The sequence below is a fragment of the Aulonocara sp. 'chitande type north' Nkhata Bay genome, linkage group LG15 (assembly GCF_057382095.1).
Source record: "Aulonocara sp. 'chitande type north' Nkhata Bay isolate Kocher_YH1m ecotype deep benthic linkage group LG15, A_spYH_male_GT1.1, whole genome shotgun sequence".
NCBI lineage: Eukaryota > Metazoa > Chordata > Actinopteri > Cichliformes > Cichlidae > Aulonocara > Aulonocara sp. 'chitande type north' Nkhata Bay.
In genome coordinates, this window is record NC_141358.1 from 29,092,626 (window position 1) to 29,110,001 (window position 17,376).

The 17,376-nt window shown below is 41.7% G+C and overlaps 1 protein-coding gene across 2 annotated transcripts in view; it reads right to left on the reverse strand.

Moving 5' to 3' along the window:
- Window positions 1–2,157: 2,157 nt before the first annotated feature.
- Window positions 2,158–17,376, reverse strand: part of tnfrsf21 (tumor necrosis factor receptor superfamily, member 21) — a 243,776-nt gene continuing 228,557 nt past the window's right edge. For both annotated transcript variants that reach the window (XM_086265432.1, XM_086265431.1), the window contains one exon: window positions 2,158–4,385. In XM_086265432.1, the coding sequence (XP_086121558.1) occupies window positions 4,221–4,385 (165 nt within the window). In that variant the 3' untranslated portion in view covers window positions 2,158–4,220. The remainder of the gene's footprint in view (window positions 4,386–17,376) is intronic.

The window sequence follows — 17,376 nt, forward strand, 5'->3', positions numbered from 1 at the left end:
TGTAATCAGTGACTTTCCTTAAGTTTGTCACTCACCATGAGCCCAATAGTTCAATTGTCACTTGTCTGTCTGTGCTGAATCCTTTACAAGCACTCTTAAAGAAAAACAAACATTAGCCAAACACACGGTTCATCCTGGTTGTCAGGTGTCGGCCATCCAGATTCCAGAGGAGCTGTGAAAAGTCATAAAGTTAACACTCGCTGTGGAAAAAGTAACAATGGTCTCATCACAGTATGTCTCAAACTGCATTAATTTCTCCCCTGTAACATTCACATTTTCTCTAACATTCTCTCAACAACACAGTGTAATTTCATCATCAACATATAGGCTGTAACTACAGTTTTCTTCATACGAAATCTCAGTAATCCTGTGGTAGAAAAACCACAGGATCCTGTGGTAGAAAAACATCATTAAGTTGTGTCCTGCTGTAAATCACATGATTAACCATCTGCTGTAAAAAGAAATGTAAATGTTAGCGCTGCGCAGGTGTATACACTCTTTCTCACAGTATTCTCTGTGAGCAACACAAGGTAGTGAATGGTACCTGGTAAATTCACAGACACAGAAAAAATTAAACTAAAAAGGTTAAATTTTCCGAGTTCACATAGTCATGTGACCCAAGTTTCCTCCTGTGGTCTCCTTCTGCTCCTGCAACAGAGACACACACAGAGATACAGTCACACCTTTGTCAGGTGGGGGTTAACTTCACACAATGGTGTTAAATCAGTCAGTCAGTTCCCCATTTACTGAACTTAGTAACAAAAGACAAATCAACAGCCACTTTAATCTCAAACATTCATCCAATCACACACAAAATACAGCATAACCCTGTTGTCTTAGCACATAATAAGTTTCTTCTCATGTTACTAAATGTGTGCCATGTTAAAACTTCTACACAGCAAAATCTCCAGTGTTAAATTAACACTGGAGAGTGTCTATATGGGTCCACACTTCTGAGTGTTAAATACAACACTGTTGAGTGTTAAATGAACACTTTTGACAGTGTTATATGTTTAAAAGTAACCTAGTCAGTTTTGAAGATTAACAATGGCTAACACTGAGCAGTGCTGATTTTCTAACACTGGAAAATAACTCAAAATGTTAGAAATATTCCAGTGTTAGAAAATCAGCACTGCTGATTTTCTAACACTTATGTGAATAATGAAAACCTATACTATAGCTCAAACAGCTGCAAAACCTATTTCCCAGACACGGGGATATTGAATTGTATAAGATAAAGCCATAAATATGTGTGTCTGAGTCTTCTATCAAAAGTTACAGCTGAAGTTGTACAAAAACGCTTAATGTCGTAAAGACAGTGTATTTCTCACTGTTACATGCATTTGAATGGGGAACTCGCCCGAAACAAAGTATAGGTTTTCATCTTCTGAATAACTTGAAAATCTTAGCTCAAACAGCTTTAAAACCTGTTTGCTAAACACGGGGATATTGAATTCTATAAGATAAAGCCATAAATATGTGTATGTTAGTCTTCTATCAAAAGTTATAGCTAGCTTCATGAAGTTGTAAAAAAACGCTTTATTTCGCCAAGACAGTTGCATTCATTTGAATGGAGTTCTGAACAAAGTATAGTTTTTCAGTTTCTGAATATCTCAATAATCTTAGCTCAAACAGCTGCAAAACCTTTTTGCACAACATGGGGATGTTTAATACTATAAGATTAAGACATCAATGTGATTTTCTGAGTTTTCTTTCAATAGTTACAGCTATCTGTATGAAGTTGTACAGAAACTGTTTACAGTAGCCCCTCGCCACGCTGTTCACCTTTGGTGGTCTCGCTGTTTCGCGACCTTTTTTTTGGTGAATTTTGCCTTCTTATTATTTTTTTTCTTACAGAGCATTGTGTTCTGCATTCTAATTTGCTGTAGGCCATTGTCAGTCAATGTCATGCTGTGTTTCCTGTACAGTAAAAAATGCACTCAGCTTGATAAATGTATATAAATCTTTCATCGGTAGCAGAGTGACTCTCAAGTTCTGTACTGTTTCTCAAGTTTTCTCCCCGACAAACACAACAAGTAAAGTTGTGTTTGTCTCATACTGATAATGTTCCACTTTAAGCAGCAGTCCTGCAATATAATGTAAACACTGAAATTTACACAACACCTAGTCATTTAAATGGACACAATTACATGTAAATTTATGACAAATCTTTTAGCTTTAATTTGTGGATTTTAAGCAGTTACATAGTAATAAACTTACTGGTTACATGTGTGAAATTTGATGATCAGCCACTCAATCTGCATGTGCATCAGAAAATAAAAAGCTCACATCGTACAGTTATCTAGGATAAGGGCAATGGGCACGTCTAGGATTTGGGTTTGATTAACATGCACCACTTACCATGTTTTACAGTACCTACTTGCAGCACATGTATGGCAAAGCTTTAAAAAATGTATTCAAATTAATTTCTAAAATAAAATCCAGTAGTTTCTGCAAATATGTCAATTTAGCATGTGAATAAAATAAAACCAAGCCATGGCCTTGCATCACCAGTGATATGGTGGATGTTCAGATGTTGAGAAAGCTCACAGAGTCCTAGAACACAACCTTAAGTCTTTTTCATTCAGTCAGTATTTTTCATCTTTACCCTGGATTCGCATATCTCTGCCCTAGTAATGCCAGCCAGGCGTGCACCAAATGTTGATGTGTTTTGTTGAGTGGAACGTTGAGGGAACAGAAATTGCATTTTTTTTCTGTTACATCATGTAAAAGAGCCAACTAGACAGACTTCAAGTAGATTATGGAGTATGTATACGCTACATCCTGGTGAGCACATCTGTCTGAATGCTGGTGAAAGAAAAATGGAAACATTGTGACACAAATATAATAACCAATAAAATCAAATGTTAGTTATAAAACATTAAAGACAAATAAAGTACAACATCTCTCTCTTAATGGAAAATAGGATTAGTGCATCATTATGACATTTTCTCATCAACTAAATGATACAGGTAGCAAAATACTACCGCATGAAAAAGAAAAAAAATCTGTTGTATTTTATCATTTTTACTCTAGCAGTGAAACACTCAGGCAACTCTGTCTGATTGAAAACCACACTGACATGAACTCCAGAATGTATCAAGAACACTTTATCAACACTACATTTGTTGAGGCAACTAGGGGTAGCTAGTTGAGGTCTGCATGAGTGTACTAGTCCAAGTATTTTTCCTGCCCATGAATTCAAAGGTGGCTGAACCTTTGCAGACATGGTTTCAGTTCCAGAGAAGCAGACTGCGGCCGGTCAACGCAGTTAAGCTTCCTGTTTAGTTCAGCTTTTTTTTTTTTTTCTCAAAAAGAGTTTTTGCAGAACCATATATCAGAACATTAGACAAAGTTTAGAAGGTCATTTTTTGAGCTATGGTTTTGGTTGCAGAAAAGCAGGACAACCATCTAAGTAATGCTGCTCCCTGCTGGTGGTTACAGTAAGAGGGAGGGAGGAACAAAGCTTTGGAAAGTTCAGGCACATGACTTACAGTTAAACCTACACCTGGGCAAAAATATTCTTTACAAGAACCCTAAAATTAAAGAATAATACCAGCATCATTTGAAGTTATAGCTTATTTACCTTTACCATGTTCATTGCTAAATGTAGCGTGTAACACTTGATCCATGTTAAAGGCATGAGAAGCCTGAACAACAGGGACAAACTACAACCCCCCCCACCACCACCACCACCAGACATGAAGGCATGAAGGCCATTTCAGATAAAGAAAGTGCTACGTGTGATTTTCTATGGAGTCCATTTACGTCTACGCTACTTTTCAACCCAGTATTCCTCTAAATTAGGAGGCTGTTAGGCTGTTGAGCCATTCTCTCTGTTAGATTGAGTTCATCGTGGTATAGGCTGGGTTGTTTTAAAGGAATCAGAATCAGAATCCTTTATTGATCCCTGGGGGAAATTATTTTTTGTACTTGTGTGTATTAGAAGAACAAGAAAAGGAATAAAGTAAAGATTTTAAAGAGTCACTGGAGGTAGCAGACACAGACCATGTTCAAATGAAGTGGCATGATGACAGCTTTTTAGATGAAATGCCACCCAAGACTTAACTGGAACACAACATTGTATTCATCCCTCGTACTTCTTTTTATTCTTGTGCCAACTCCAGTCTGTGCTGTTTCCTGATCTTTCCTCTGCTACAAGAGGTCAGGGAGATGGCTGTACACAGAGTCCAGCAGCTTCTGGCTGGCCTCCTGACTCTTCACTCCTGCAATCTCAAAGAGCCTGTCCAGTTTGTCCTCAGCGGCTGGGATCTGTTCGATGATATGCAACTCCTCTGGGTTGAGGATGTGCAGCATGTCGTCAAAGATGGGCTGCAGGTCACATGGGTCCAGACGCACCTGTCGGAGCACTGTGTCTTTCTTCTCTGAAAGACAAAAAAGAGACAAAGATTACCCTAAGCAATGTTCCCTCTAATTTTTCATGTGTCTGAGCGAACACACAAACTCCCTGAGCGATCCCTTGGACCACTGTGAGCAACAGCAGACGTGTGCACTGTGGTCACGCCAGCATCAAATCCATCCAAGTTACATGGTTTATTAAAATACTCAAATTACAGCATTTACATTTTACATGTTAGACTACTTTTAATTAACTGATTTAGCCCACTTAAAATGAAAATTAAAAAACAATCTTGTTCATGACCCATTTAGTATGTTAACACTATTGAAAGTAAAAATAACTTGAACTCCAATTTTGGAAACAACTGCCTTTCTTTTTTCTTTTTTAAATAAAGCTCTGACTTGTATTATGAGTATGAGTCTGTGGTCTGGCAGAGAGTCCTGTAAGTCTCTGTCTGTAAAATACAGTATATAATGACCAATGTTGGGCAATTAATTATATAGTTACTTCTTCAAAAAAGTTACTGAGTTATGCAAACAAAAAAAAAAGTTTTTTGCCGATTGCCCATTATTTACCGAATAATGCAGCCAAGATGTTTTTTTAAATAAGCATTTCAAACTATTTACATAACAATCAAGTGTTCTGCATCAAATAATAATAATTTCTGTCCACTATGAGATAAAGGAGAACAACAGCCTGATACCTGTAGGCCTGACAACAGGAGATGTATCACTCCTGTAACACCTGTAACATTTAGCAGTTGCCTCATTGTTCTGACACACACAACAAAACGCTCACTATACTGTACCCCAAAGTGTAAAACATGACATTTCCTGTTCCCACTACGTGGCGCTGTCCCTGATGTCAAATATGGCAGTTGAAATATGTTCAGGGGTGGAGCCTTATCATATGTGTTCACTTTGGTCAAGGTCAGAAAATCTATGACAAAATGAGAGGCAATAAGATTTTCATGGCGAGTCATCGAAATTCGCCATGGCGCCACGGCCTCACCGTATTGTGAAAACTCAAAAGCTCCGCAATTTAACATGGCCCAGGTGTGTAGTTGACACTGACCAAAGATGAAGCTTATATGACCAAATCCCAAGGAGGAGTTCGAAAAAGTTCGAGGCATGGAAATGGCAAAATTAGAGCCAAAATGTCACATTCTCTTCCAAATGGCGGACTTCCTGTTGGGTTTGCGTCAATGGGCCCACAGACTTTTTTGTTCGTCTTGGCATGATACACATGTGTGCCAAATTTCATACATGTAGCTGAAACGATGTGGTCGTAGGGCTGCATTTAACAAGGCATAGGTGGCGCTGTAGAGCCATTTCCCAGTGCTCATATGTAAAACCATTAAAATACAAAATTTTTCACCAGACCTGGCATGTGTGCAAAATTTCATGAGTTTTTGAGCATGTTTAGGCCCTCAAAAAGGCCCTTGTTTGGGGTGAATAATAATAATAATTAAAGCTGCAAGCAGCGTTATGAGGGCCCTCGCACCCCCGGCACGTCGAGCCACTGCCAACACCTCAAACCGGCACGTCCGATGTGATGTCACATTGATGGATTTCATGCTTTTAATCACCAGCTAACATTTCATCTTATTCAACCAGGATTATAGTCATGCCACTAGGTGGCGCTCTAACCATTATTGACAAATAGCATAACAAACATTTCCAAGCTCGAGTCTCATCACACCTGCGACCTTTGGGAGAGATTGGACATTGTGTTTTTCAGTGACAGCAGATTACTGCTTTTTGCGAGTGATTGAAACTCTACGTGCCGCCATGACCACCCCGTTTCCCTGAACGGAAAAAGCTTCGCAATTTAACATCACAAAGGTCTTTAGATTCTACACACTGAAGAATGCTTCAATATGATGAAATCCCTTGGAGGAGTTCGTCAAAGTATGAGGCCTGAAAAGGGGGGAAAATGTCATCAAAATTACACATTAATTTTAAAATGGCTGACTTCCTGTTGGATTTGGGATATTGCTCCAAGAGACTTTTTTGTACATCTTGATATCTTACACAAGCTTACCAAGTGTCAGACTCATAGATGAAACACAGAGCAGGGGCTGATGTTTTGAAATATTGTAGGGGGCGCTGTGGAGCCATTTCGCGCTATTCAATGAAAATGATCACATGCCAACAAAGAGTTCATCCATTTGGAGGTGTGTGCCAAATTTCAAGCCTCTATAAACTTTCCAAGCCCCTCAAAAGCCACTTCATCTTTCATGGTGAACCGCGTTACCACCAGGGTGCGCCGTTCAGTTTAAAGTCACAATTTTTGCACTGAAGCATCACGAGGGACTGATGTTGATATTCACCGCTTTTGAGGTGGCCACGATGAACCTGTGAAAATCAGTACAACAAAATTAAAGCCATGACATTTCCTGTTGCCACTAGGTGGCGCTGTCCGTATTTCCGACAATGGGCGCATCAATCTGTTCAGGGCGGGTCTGACATCATGCCTGTAAAGTCTGGTACTGATCAGACTGGATTTCATTGAGTTATACTAATTTGTTTCTTCATGGCGTGACATCAAAGTTCGCCATGCTGCTGGGGTCACACCCTTTCGTGAAAAGTCACAGTTTTCACTGTAACCCAAGACCAACTCCTTAAGGCTTTCCTGGAGAAATTTGAGGCTGCAGATGTCACCCATCACAATACTGTACCCCAAAGTGTAAAACATGACATTTCCTGTTCCCACTAGGTGGCGCTGTACCTGGTGTCAAATATGGCAGTTGAAATATGTTCAGGGGTGGAGCCTTATCATATGTGTTCACTTTGGTCAAGGTCAGAAAATGTATGACAAAATGAGAGGCAATAAGATTTTGATGGCGAGTCATCGAAATTCGCCATGGCGCCACGGCCTCATAGTATTGTGAAAACTCAAAAGCTCCGCAATTTAACATGGCACAAGGGTGTAGTTGACACTGACCAAATATGAAGGTTATGAAATCAAACCCCAAGGAGGAGTTCGCAAAAGTTCGAGGCATGGAAATGGCAAAATTTGAGCCAAAATGTCACCTTCTCTTCCAAATGGCGGACTTCCTGTTGGGTTTGCGTCAATGGGCCCACAGACTTTTTTGTTCGTCTTGGCATGATACATATGTGTGCCAAATTTCATACATGTAGCTCAAACGATGTGGTCGTAGGGCTGCATTTAACAAGGCATAGGTGGCGCTCTAGAGCCATTTCCCAGTGCTCATATGTAAAACCATTAAAATACAAAATTTTTCACCAGACCTGGCATGTGTGCAAAATTTCATGAGTTTTTGAGCATGTTTAGGCCCTCAAAAAGGCCCTTGTTTCGCCTGAATAATAATAATAATAATAATAATAATAATTAAAGCTGCAAGCAGCGTTATGAGGGCCCTCGCACCCCCGGCACGTCGAGCCACTGCCAACACCTCAAACCGGCACGTCCGATGTGATGTCACATTGATGGATTTCATGCTTTTAATCACCAGCTAACATTTCATCTTATTCAACCAGGATTATAGTCATGCCACTAGGTGGCGCTCTAACCATTATTGACAAATAGCATAACAAACATTTCCAAGCTCGAGTCTCATCACACCTGCGACCTTTGGGAGAGATTGGACATTGTGTTTTTTAGTGACAGCAGATTACTGCTTTTTGCGAGTGATTGAAACTCTACGTGCCGCCATGACCACCCCGTTTCCCTGAACGGAAAAAGCTTCGCAATTTAACATCACAAAGGTCTTTAGATTCTACACACTGAAGAATGCTTCAATATGATGAAATCCCTTGGAGGAGTTCGTCAAAGTATGAGGCCTGAAAAGGGGGGAAAATGTCATCAAAATTACACATTAATTTTAAAATGGCTGACTTCCTGTTGGATTTGGGATATTGCTCCAAGAGACTTTTTTGTACATCTTGATATCTCCTATAAGCTTACCAGGTTTCAGAATCATACATAGAACACAGAGCAGGGGCTGTGGTTTTGAAATATTGTAGGGGGCGCTGTGGAGCAATTTCGCGCTATTCAATGAAAATGATCACATGACAACAAAGCCTTCATCCATTTGGAGGTGTGGGCCAAATTTCAAGCCTCTATAAACTTGCAAGCCCCTCAAAAGCCACTTCATCTTTCATGTTGAACAGCGTTGCCACCAGGGTGCGCCGTTCAGTTTAAAGTCACAATTTTTGCACTGAAGCATCACGAGGGACTGATGTTGATATTCACCGCTTTTGAGGTGGCCACGATGAACCTGTGAAAATCAGTACAACAAAATTAAAGCCATGACATTTCCTGTTGCCACTAGGTGGCGCTGTACGTATTCCCGACAATGGGCACATCAATCTGTTCAGGGCGGGTCTGATATCATGCCTGTAAAGTCTGGTACTGAACAGACTGGATTTCATTGAGTTATACTAATTTGTTTCTTCATGGCGTGACATCAAAGTTCGCCATGCTGCTGGGGTCACACCCTTTTGCGAAAAGTCACAGTTTTCACTGTAACCCAAGACCAACTCCTTAAGGCTTTCATGGAGAAATATGAGGCTGCAGGTGTCACCCATCACTATACTGTACCCCAAAGTGTAAAACATGACATTTCCTGTTCCCACTAGGTGGCGCTGTCCCTGGTGTCAAATATGGCAGTTGAAATATGTTCAGGGGTGGAGCCTTATCATATGTGTTCACTTTGGTCAAGGTCAGAAAATGTATGACAAAATGAGAGGCAATAAGATTTTCATGGCGAGTCATCGAAATTCGCCATGGCGCCACGGCCTCATAGTATTGTGAAAACTCAAAAGCTCCGCAATTTAACATGGCACAAGGGTGTAGTTGACACTGTCCAAATTTGAAGGTTATGAAATGAAACCCCAAGGAGGAGTTCGCAAAAGTTCGAGGCATGGAAATGGCAAAATTAGAGCCAAAATGTCACCTTCTCTTCCAAATGGCGGACTTCCTGTTGGGTTTGCGTCAATGGGCCCACAGACTTTTTTGTTCGTCTTGGCATGATACACATATGTGCCAAATTTCATACATGTAGCTCAAACGATGTGGTCGTAGGGCTGCATTTAACAAGGCATAGGTGGCGCTGTAGAGCCATTTCCCAGTGCTCATATGTAAAACCATTAAAATACAAAATTTTTCACCAGACCTGGCATGTGTGCAAAATTTCATGAGTTTTTGAGCATGTTTAGGCCCTCAAAAAGGCCCTTGTTTGGGGTGAATAATAATAATAATAATAATAATAATAATAAGAAACGGAGCAGATACAATAGGGCCTTCGCACTCTCAGTGCTCGGGCCCTAATAAGAAACGGAGCAGATACAATAGGGCCTTCGCACTCTCGGTGCTCGGGCCCTAATTAAAGCTGCAAGCAGCGTTATGAGGGCCCTCGCACCCCCGGCGCGTCGAGCCACGCCCAACACCTAAAACCAGCACGTCCGATCTGATGTCACATTGATGGAATTCATGCATTTAACCACCAGATAACATTTCAACTCATTCATTCATGATTTGTTAGTCGTTCCACTAGGTGGCGCTCTAACCCTTATGCACAAATGGCATAACAAACATTTCCGAGCTCGAGTCTCATCACGCCTATGAGCTTTGGGAGAGATTGGACATTGTGTTTTTGAGTGACAGCAGATTACTGCTTTTTGGCGAGTGATTCAAACTCCACGTGCCGCCATGACCACCCCTTTTCCCTGAATGTAAAAAGCTTCGCAATTTAACATCACAAAGGTCTTTAGATTCCACACACAGGAGATCGCATCAATCTGATGAAATCCCTTGGAGGAGTTCGTCAAAGAATGGTGCCTGAAAAGAGGGGAAAATGTTGCCAAAATTGCACATTAATTTTAAAATGGCTGACTTCCTGTTGGATTTGGGATATTGCTCCAAGAGACTTTTTTGTACATCTTGATATCTCCTATAAGCTTACCAGGTTTCAGAATTATACATAAAACACAGAGCAGGGGCTGATATTTTGAAATATTGTAGGGGGCGCTGTGGAGCCATTTCGCGCTATTCAAGGAAAATGATCACATAACAACAAAGCCTTCATCACATTGGAGGTGTGTGCCAAATTTCAAGCCTCTATAAACTTTCCAAGCCCCTCAAAAGCCACTTCATCTTTCATGGTGGACCGCGTTGCCACCAGGGTGCGCCGTTCAGTTTAAAGTCACAATTTTTGCACTGAAGCATCATGAGGGACTGATGGTGATATTCTCCGCTTTTGAGGTGGCCACGATGAACCTGTGAAAATCAGTACAACAAAATTAAAGCCATGACATTTCCTGTTGCCACTAGGTGGCGCTGTCCGTATTCCCGACAATGGGCACATCAATCTGTTCAGGGCGGGTCTGACATCATGCCTGTAAATTCTGGTACTGATCAGACTGGATTTCATTGAGTTATACTAATTTGTTTCTTCATGGCGTGACATCAAAGTTCGCCACGCCGCTGGGGTCACACCCTTTTGCGAAAACTCACAGTTTTCACTGTAACCCAAGACCAACTCCTTAAGGCTTTCCTGGAGAAATTTGAGGCTGCAGATGTCACCCATCACTATACTGTACCCCAAAGTGTAAAACATGACATTTCCTGTTCCCACTAGGTGGCGCTGTCCTTGATGTCAAATATGGCAGTTGAAATATGTTCAGGGGTGGAGCCTTATCATATGTGTGCTCTTTGGTCCAGATCGGAACATGTATGACAGAATGAGAGGCAATAAGATTTTCATGGCGAGTCATCAAAATTCGCCATGGCGCCACGGCCTCATACTATTGTGAAAACTCAAAAGCTCCGCAATTTAACATGGCACAAGGGTGTAGTTGACACTGTCCAAATTTGAAGCTTATAGGACCAAATCCCAAGGAGGAGTTCGTTAAAGTACAACGCATGGAAACGGTAAAATCAGACCCAAAATGTCACCTTCAATCCAAAATGGCGGACTTCCTGTTGAGTTTAGGACATTGCCATAATAGACTTTTTTGTTCGACTCTCAACGTTATATAGGTGTACCGACTTTCAAATATGTAGGTCATACCCATACCGGGGGCTCGCATTTTTCATTTTTCTAGGTGGCGCTACTGAGCTAATTTTCCCTGGCCATGTCTGAGAACATTAAAATACGTAAATTTTCACCAGACCTGACGCGTGTGCAAAATTTCATGAGTTTTCGAGCATGTTTAGGCCCTCAAAAGGCCAATTCATTTGCCGGAATAATAATAATAATAATTAAAGCTGCAAGCAGCGTTATGAGGGCCCTCGCACCCCTGGCGCGTCGAGCCACGCCCAACACCTAAAACCAGCACATCCGATCTGATGTCACATTGATGGAATTCATGCATTTAACCACCAGCTAACATTTCAACTCATTCATTCATGATTAGTCAGTCGTTCCACTAGGTGGCACTCTAACCATTATTGACAAATAGCATAACAAACATTTCCAAGCTCGAGTCTCATCACACCTGCGACCTTTGGGAGAGATTGGACATTGTGTTTTTTAGTGACAGCAGATTACTGCTTTTTGCGAGTGATTGAGAGTCTACGTGCCGCCATGACCACCCCGTTTCCCTGAACGGAAAAAGCTTCGCAATTTAACATCACAAAGGTCTTTAGATTCTACACACTGAAGAATGCTTCAATATGATGAAATCCCTTGGAGGAGTTCGTCAAAGTATGAGGCCTGAAAAGGGGGGAAAATGTCATCAAAATTACACATTAATTTTAAAATGGCTGACTTCCTGTTGGATTTGGGATATTGCTCCAAGAGACTTTTTTGTACACCTTGATATCTTACACAAGCTTACCAAGTGTCAGACTCATAGATGAAACACAGAGCAGGGGCTGATGTTTTGAAATATTGTAGGGGGCGCTGTGGAGCCATTTTGCGCTATTCAAGGAAAATGGTTACATAACAACAATGCCTTCATCCATTTGGAGGTGTGTGCCAAATTTCAAGCCTCTATAAACTTTCCAAGCCCCTCAAAAGCCACTTCATCTTTCATGATGAACCGCGTTGCCACCAGGGTGCGCCGTTCAGTTTAAAGTCACAATTTTTGCACTGAAGCATCACGAGGGACTGATTGTGATATTCACCGCTTTTGAGGTGGCCACGATCAACCTGTGAAAATCAGTACAACAAAGTTAAAGCCATGACATTTCCTGTTGCCACTAGGTGGCGCTGTCCGTATTTCCGACAATGGGCATATCAATCTGTTCAGGGCGGGTCTGACATCATGCCTGTAAAGTCTGGTACTGATCAGACTGGATTTCATTGAGTTATACTAATTTGTTTCTTCATGGCGTGACATCAAAGTTCGCCATGCTGCTGGGGTCACACCCTTTCGTGAAAAGTCACAGTTTTCACTGTAACCCAAGACCAACTCCTTAAGGCTTTCCTGGAGAAATTTGAGGCTGCAGATGTCACCCATCACAATACTGTACCCCAAAGTGTAAAACATGACATTTCCTGTTCCCACTAGGTGGCGCTGTCCTTGATGTCAAATATGGCAGTTGAAATATGTTCAGGGGTGGAGCCTTATCATATGTGTGCTCTTTGGTCCAGATCGGAACATGTATGACAGAATGAGAGGCAATAAGATTTTCATGGCGAGTCATCAAAATTCGCCATGGCGCCACGGCCTCATAGTATTGTGAAAACTCAAAAGCTCCGCAATTTAACATGGCACAAGGGTGTAGTTGACACTGTCCAAATTTGAAGCTTATAGGACCAAATCCCAAGGAGGAGTTCGTTAAAGTTCGAGGCATGGAAATGGTAAAATCAGAGCCAAAATGTCACCTTCAATCCAAAATGGCGGACTTCCTGTTGGGTTTAGGACATTGCCATAATAGACTTTTTTGTTCGACTCTGAACGTTATATAGGTGTACCGACTTTCAAACATGTAGGTCATACCCATACCGGGGGCTCGCGTTTTTCATTTTTCTAGGTGGCGCTACTGAGCTAATTTTCCCAGGCCATGTCTGAGAACATTAAAATACGTAAATTTTCACCAGACCTGACGCGTGTGCAAAATTTCATGAGTTTTCGAGCATGTTTAGGCCCTCAAACGGCCAATTCATTTGCCGAAATAATAATAATAATAATAATAATAATAATAATAATAATAATAATAATAAACAGAGCAATTACAATAGGGCCTTCGCACTGTCAGTGCTCGGGCCCTAATAATAATAATAATAATAATAATAATAATAATAATAATAATAAACAGAGCAATTACAATAGGGCCTTCGCACTGTCAGTGCTCGGGCCCTAATTAAAGCTGCAAGCAGCGTTATGAGGGCCCTCGCACCCCCGGCGCGTCGAGCCACGCCCAACACCTAAAACCAGCACCTCCGATCTGATGTCACATTGATGGAATTCATGCATTTAACCACCAGCTAACATTTCAACTCATTCATTCATGATTAGTTAGTCGTTCCACTAGGTGGCGCTCTAACCATTATGTACAAATGGCATAACAAACACTTCCAAACTCGAGTCTAATCACACCTGAGACGTTTGGGAGAGATTGGACATTGTGTTTTTGAGTGACAGCAGATTACTGCTTTTTGGCGAGTGATTGAAACTCTAAGTGCCGCCATAACCACCCCGTTTCCCTGGACGTAAAAAGCTTCGCAATTTAACATCACAAAGGTCTTTAGATTCCACAAACTGCAGATCGGTCCAATCTGATGAAATCCCTTGGAGGAGTTCGTCAAAGTACGGTGCCTGAAAAGATGGGAAAATGTCGCCAAAATTACACATTAACTTTAAAATGGCTGACTTCCTGTTGGATTTGGGATATTGCTCCAAGAGACTTTTTTGTACATCTTAAGATCTTCCATAAGCTTACCAAGTTTCAGACTCATAGATAAAACACAGAGCAGGGGCTGATATTTTGGAATTTAGTAGGGGGCGCTGTGGAGCCATTTTGCGCTATTCAAGGAAAATGGTTACATAACAACAAAGCCTTCATCACATTGGAGGCGTGGGCCAAGTTTAAAGCCTCTATAAACTTTCCAAGCCCCTCAAAAGCCACTTCATTTTTCATGGTGAACAGCGTTGCCACCAGGGTGCGCCGTTCAGTTTAAAGTCACAATGTTTGCACTGAAGCATCACGAGGGACTGATGATGATATTCACCGCTTTTGAGGTGGCCACGATGAGCCTGTGAAAATCAGTACAACAAAATTAAAGCCATGACATTTCCTGTTGCCACTAGGTGGCGCTGTCCGTATTTCCGACAATGGGCACATCAATCTGTTCAGGGCGGGTCTGACATCATGCCTGTAAAGTCTGGTACTGATCAGACTGGATTTCATTGAGTTATACTAATTTGTTTCTTCATGGCGTGACATCAAAGTTCGCCATGCTGCTGGGGTCACACCCTTTGGCGAAAAGTCACAGTTTTCACTGTAACCCAAGACCAACTCCTTAAGGCTTTCCTGGAGAAATTTGAGGTTGCAGATGTCACCCATCACTATACTGTACCCCAAAGTGTAAAACATGACATTTCCTGTTCCCACTAGGTGGCGCTGTCCTTGATGTCAAATATGGCAGTTGAAATATGTTCAGGGGTGGAGCCTTATCATATGTGTGCTCTTTGGTCCAGATCGGAACATGTATGACAGAATGAGAGGCAATAAGATTTTCATGGCGAGTCATCGAAATTCGCCATGGCGCCACGGCCTCATAGTATTGTGAAAACTCAAAAGCTCCGCAATTTAACATGGCACAAGGGTGTAGTTGACACTGTCCAAATTTGAAGTTTATAGGTCCAAATCCCAAGGAGGAGTTCGTTAAAGTACAAGGCATGGAAACGGTAAAATCAGAGCCAAAATGTCACCTTCAATCCAAAATGGCGGACTTCCTGTTGGGTTTAGGACATTGCCATAATAGACTTTTTTGTTCGACTCTGAACGTTATATAGGTGTACCGACTTTCAAACTTGTAGGCCATACCCATACCGGGGGCTCGCGTTTTTCATTTTTCTAGGTGGCGCTACTGAGCTAATTTTCCCTGGCCATGTCTGGGAACATTAAAATACGTAAATTTTCACCAGACCTGACGCGTGTGCAAAATTTCATGAGTTTTCGAGCATGTTTAGGCCCTCAAACGGCCAATTCATTTGCCGGAATAATAATAATAATAATAATAATTAAAGCTGCAAGCAGCGTTATGAGGGCCCTCGCACCCCATCGCGTCGAGCCACGCCCAACACCTACAACCAGCACCTCCGATCTGATGTCACATTGATGGAATTCATGCATTTAACCACCAGCTAACATTTCATCTCATTCAATCATCATTATAATCGTCCCACTAGGTGGCGCTCTAACCATTACTGACAAATGGCATAACAAACATTTCCGAGCTCGAGTCTCATCACGCCTGCGACCTTTGGGAGAGTTTGGACATTTTGATTTTGAGTGACAGCAGATTACTGCTTTTTGGCGAGTGATTGAAACTCCACGTGCCGCCATGACAACCCCGTTTCCCTGAACGTAAAAACCTTCACAATTTAACATCACAAAGGTCTTTAGATTCCACACACTGGAGATTGGTTCAATCTGATGAAATCCCTTGGAGGAGTTCGTCAAAGAATGGTGCCTGGAAAGAGAGCAAAATGTTGCCAAAATTGCACATTCATTTTAAAATGGCTGACTTCCTGTTGGATTTGGGATATTGCTCCAAGAGACTTTTTTGTACATCTTGATATCTCCTATAAGCTTACCAGGTTTCAGACACATACATAAAACACAGAGCTGGGGCTGTGGTTCTGAAATTTTGTAGGGGGCGCTGTGGAGCCATTTTGGGATATTCAATGAAAATGCTCACATGACAACAAAGCCTTCATCCATTTGGAGGTGTGTGCCAAATTTCAAGCCTCTATAAACTTGCCAAGACCCTCAAAAGCCACTTCATCTTTCATGTTGAACAGCGTTGCCACCAGGGTGCGCCGTTCAGTTTAAAGTCACAATTTTTGCACTGAAGCATCACGAGGGACTGATGGTGATATTCACCGCTTTTGAGGTGGCCACGATGAACCTGTGAAAATCAGTACAACAAAATTAAAGCCATGACATTTCCTGTTGCCACTAGGTGGCGCTGTCCGTATTTCCGACAATGGGCACATCAATCTGTTCAGGGCGGGTCTGACATCATGCCTGTAAAGTCTGGTACTGATCAGACTGGATTTCATTGAGTTATACTAATTTGTTTCTTCATGGCGTGACATCAAAGTTCGCCATGCTGCTGGGGTCACACCCTTTCGTGAAAAGTCACAGTTTTCACTGTAACCCAAGACCAACTCCTTAAGGCTTTCCTGGAGAAATTTGAGGCTGCAGATGTCACCCATCACTATACTGTACCCCAAAGTGTAAAACATGACATTTCCTGTTTCCACTAGGTGGCGCTGTCCTCCATGTCAAATATGGCAGTTGAAATATGTTCAGGGGTGGAGCCTTATCATATGTGTTCACTTTGGTCAAGGTCAGAAAATGTATGACAAAATGAGAGGCAATACGATTTTCATGGCGAGTCATCGAAATTCGCCATGGCGCCACGGCGTCACCGTATTGTGAAAACTCAAAAGCTCCGCAATTTAACATGGCCCAGGTGTGTAGTTGACACTGTCCAAATTTGAAGTTTATAGGACCAAATCCCAAGGAGGAGTTCGTTAAAGTACAAGGCATGGAAATGGCAAAATTAGAGCCAAAATGTCACCTTCTCTTCCAAATGGCGGATTTCCTGTTGGGTTTGCGTCAATGGGCCCATTGACTTTTTTGTTCGTCTTGGCATGATACACATGTGTGCCAAATTTCATACATGTAGCTGAAACGATGTGGTCGTAGGGCTGCATTTAACAAGGCATAGGTGGCGCTGTAGAGCCATTTCCCAGTGCTCATATGTAAAACCATTAAAATACAAAATTTTTCACCAGACCTGGCATGTGTGCAAAATTTCATGAGTTTTTGAGCATGTTTAGGCCCTCAAAAAGGCCCTTGTTTGGGGT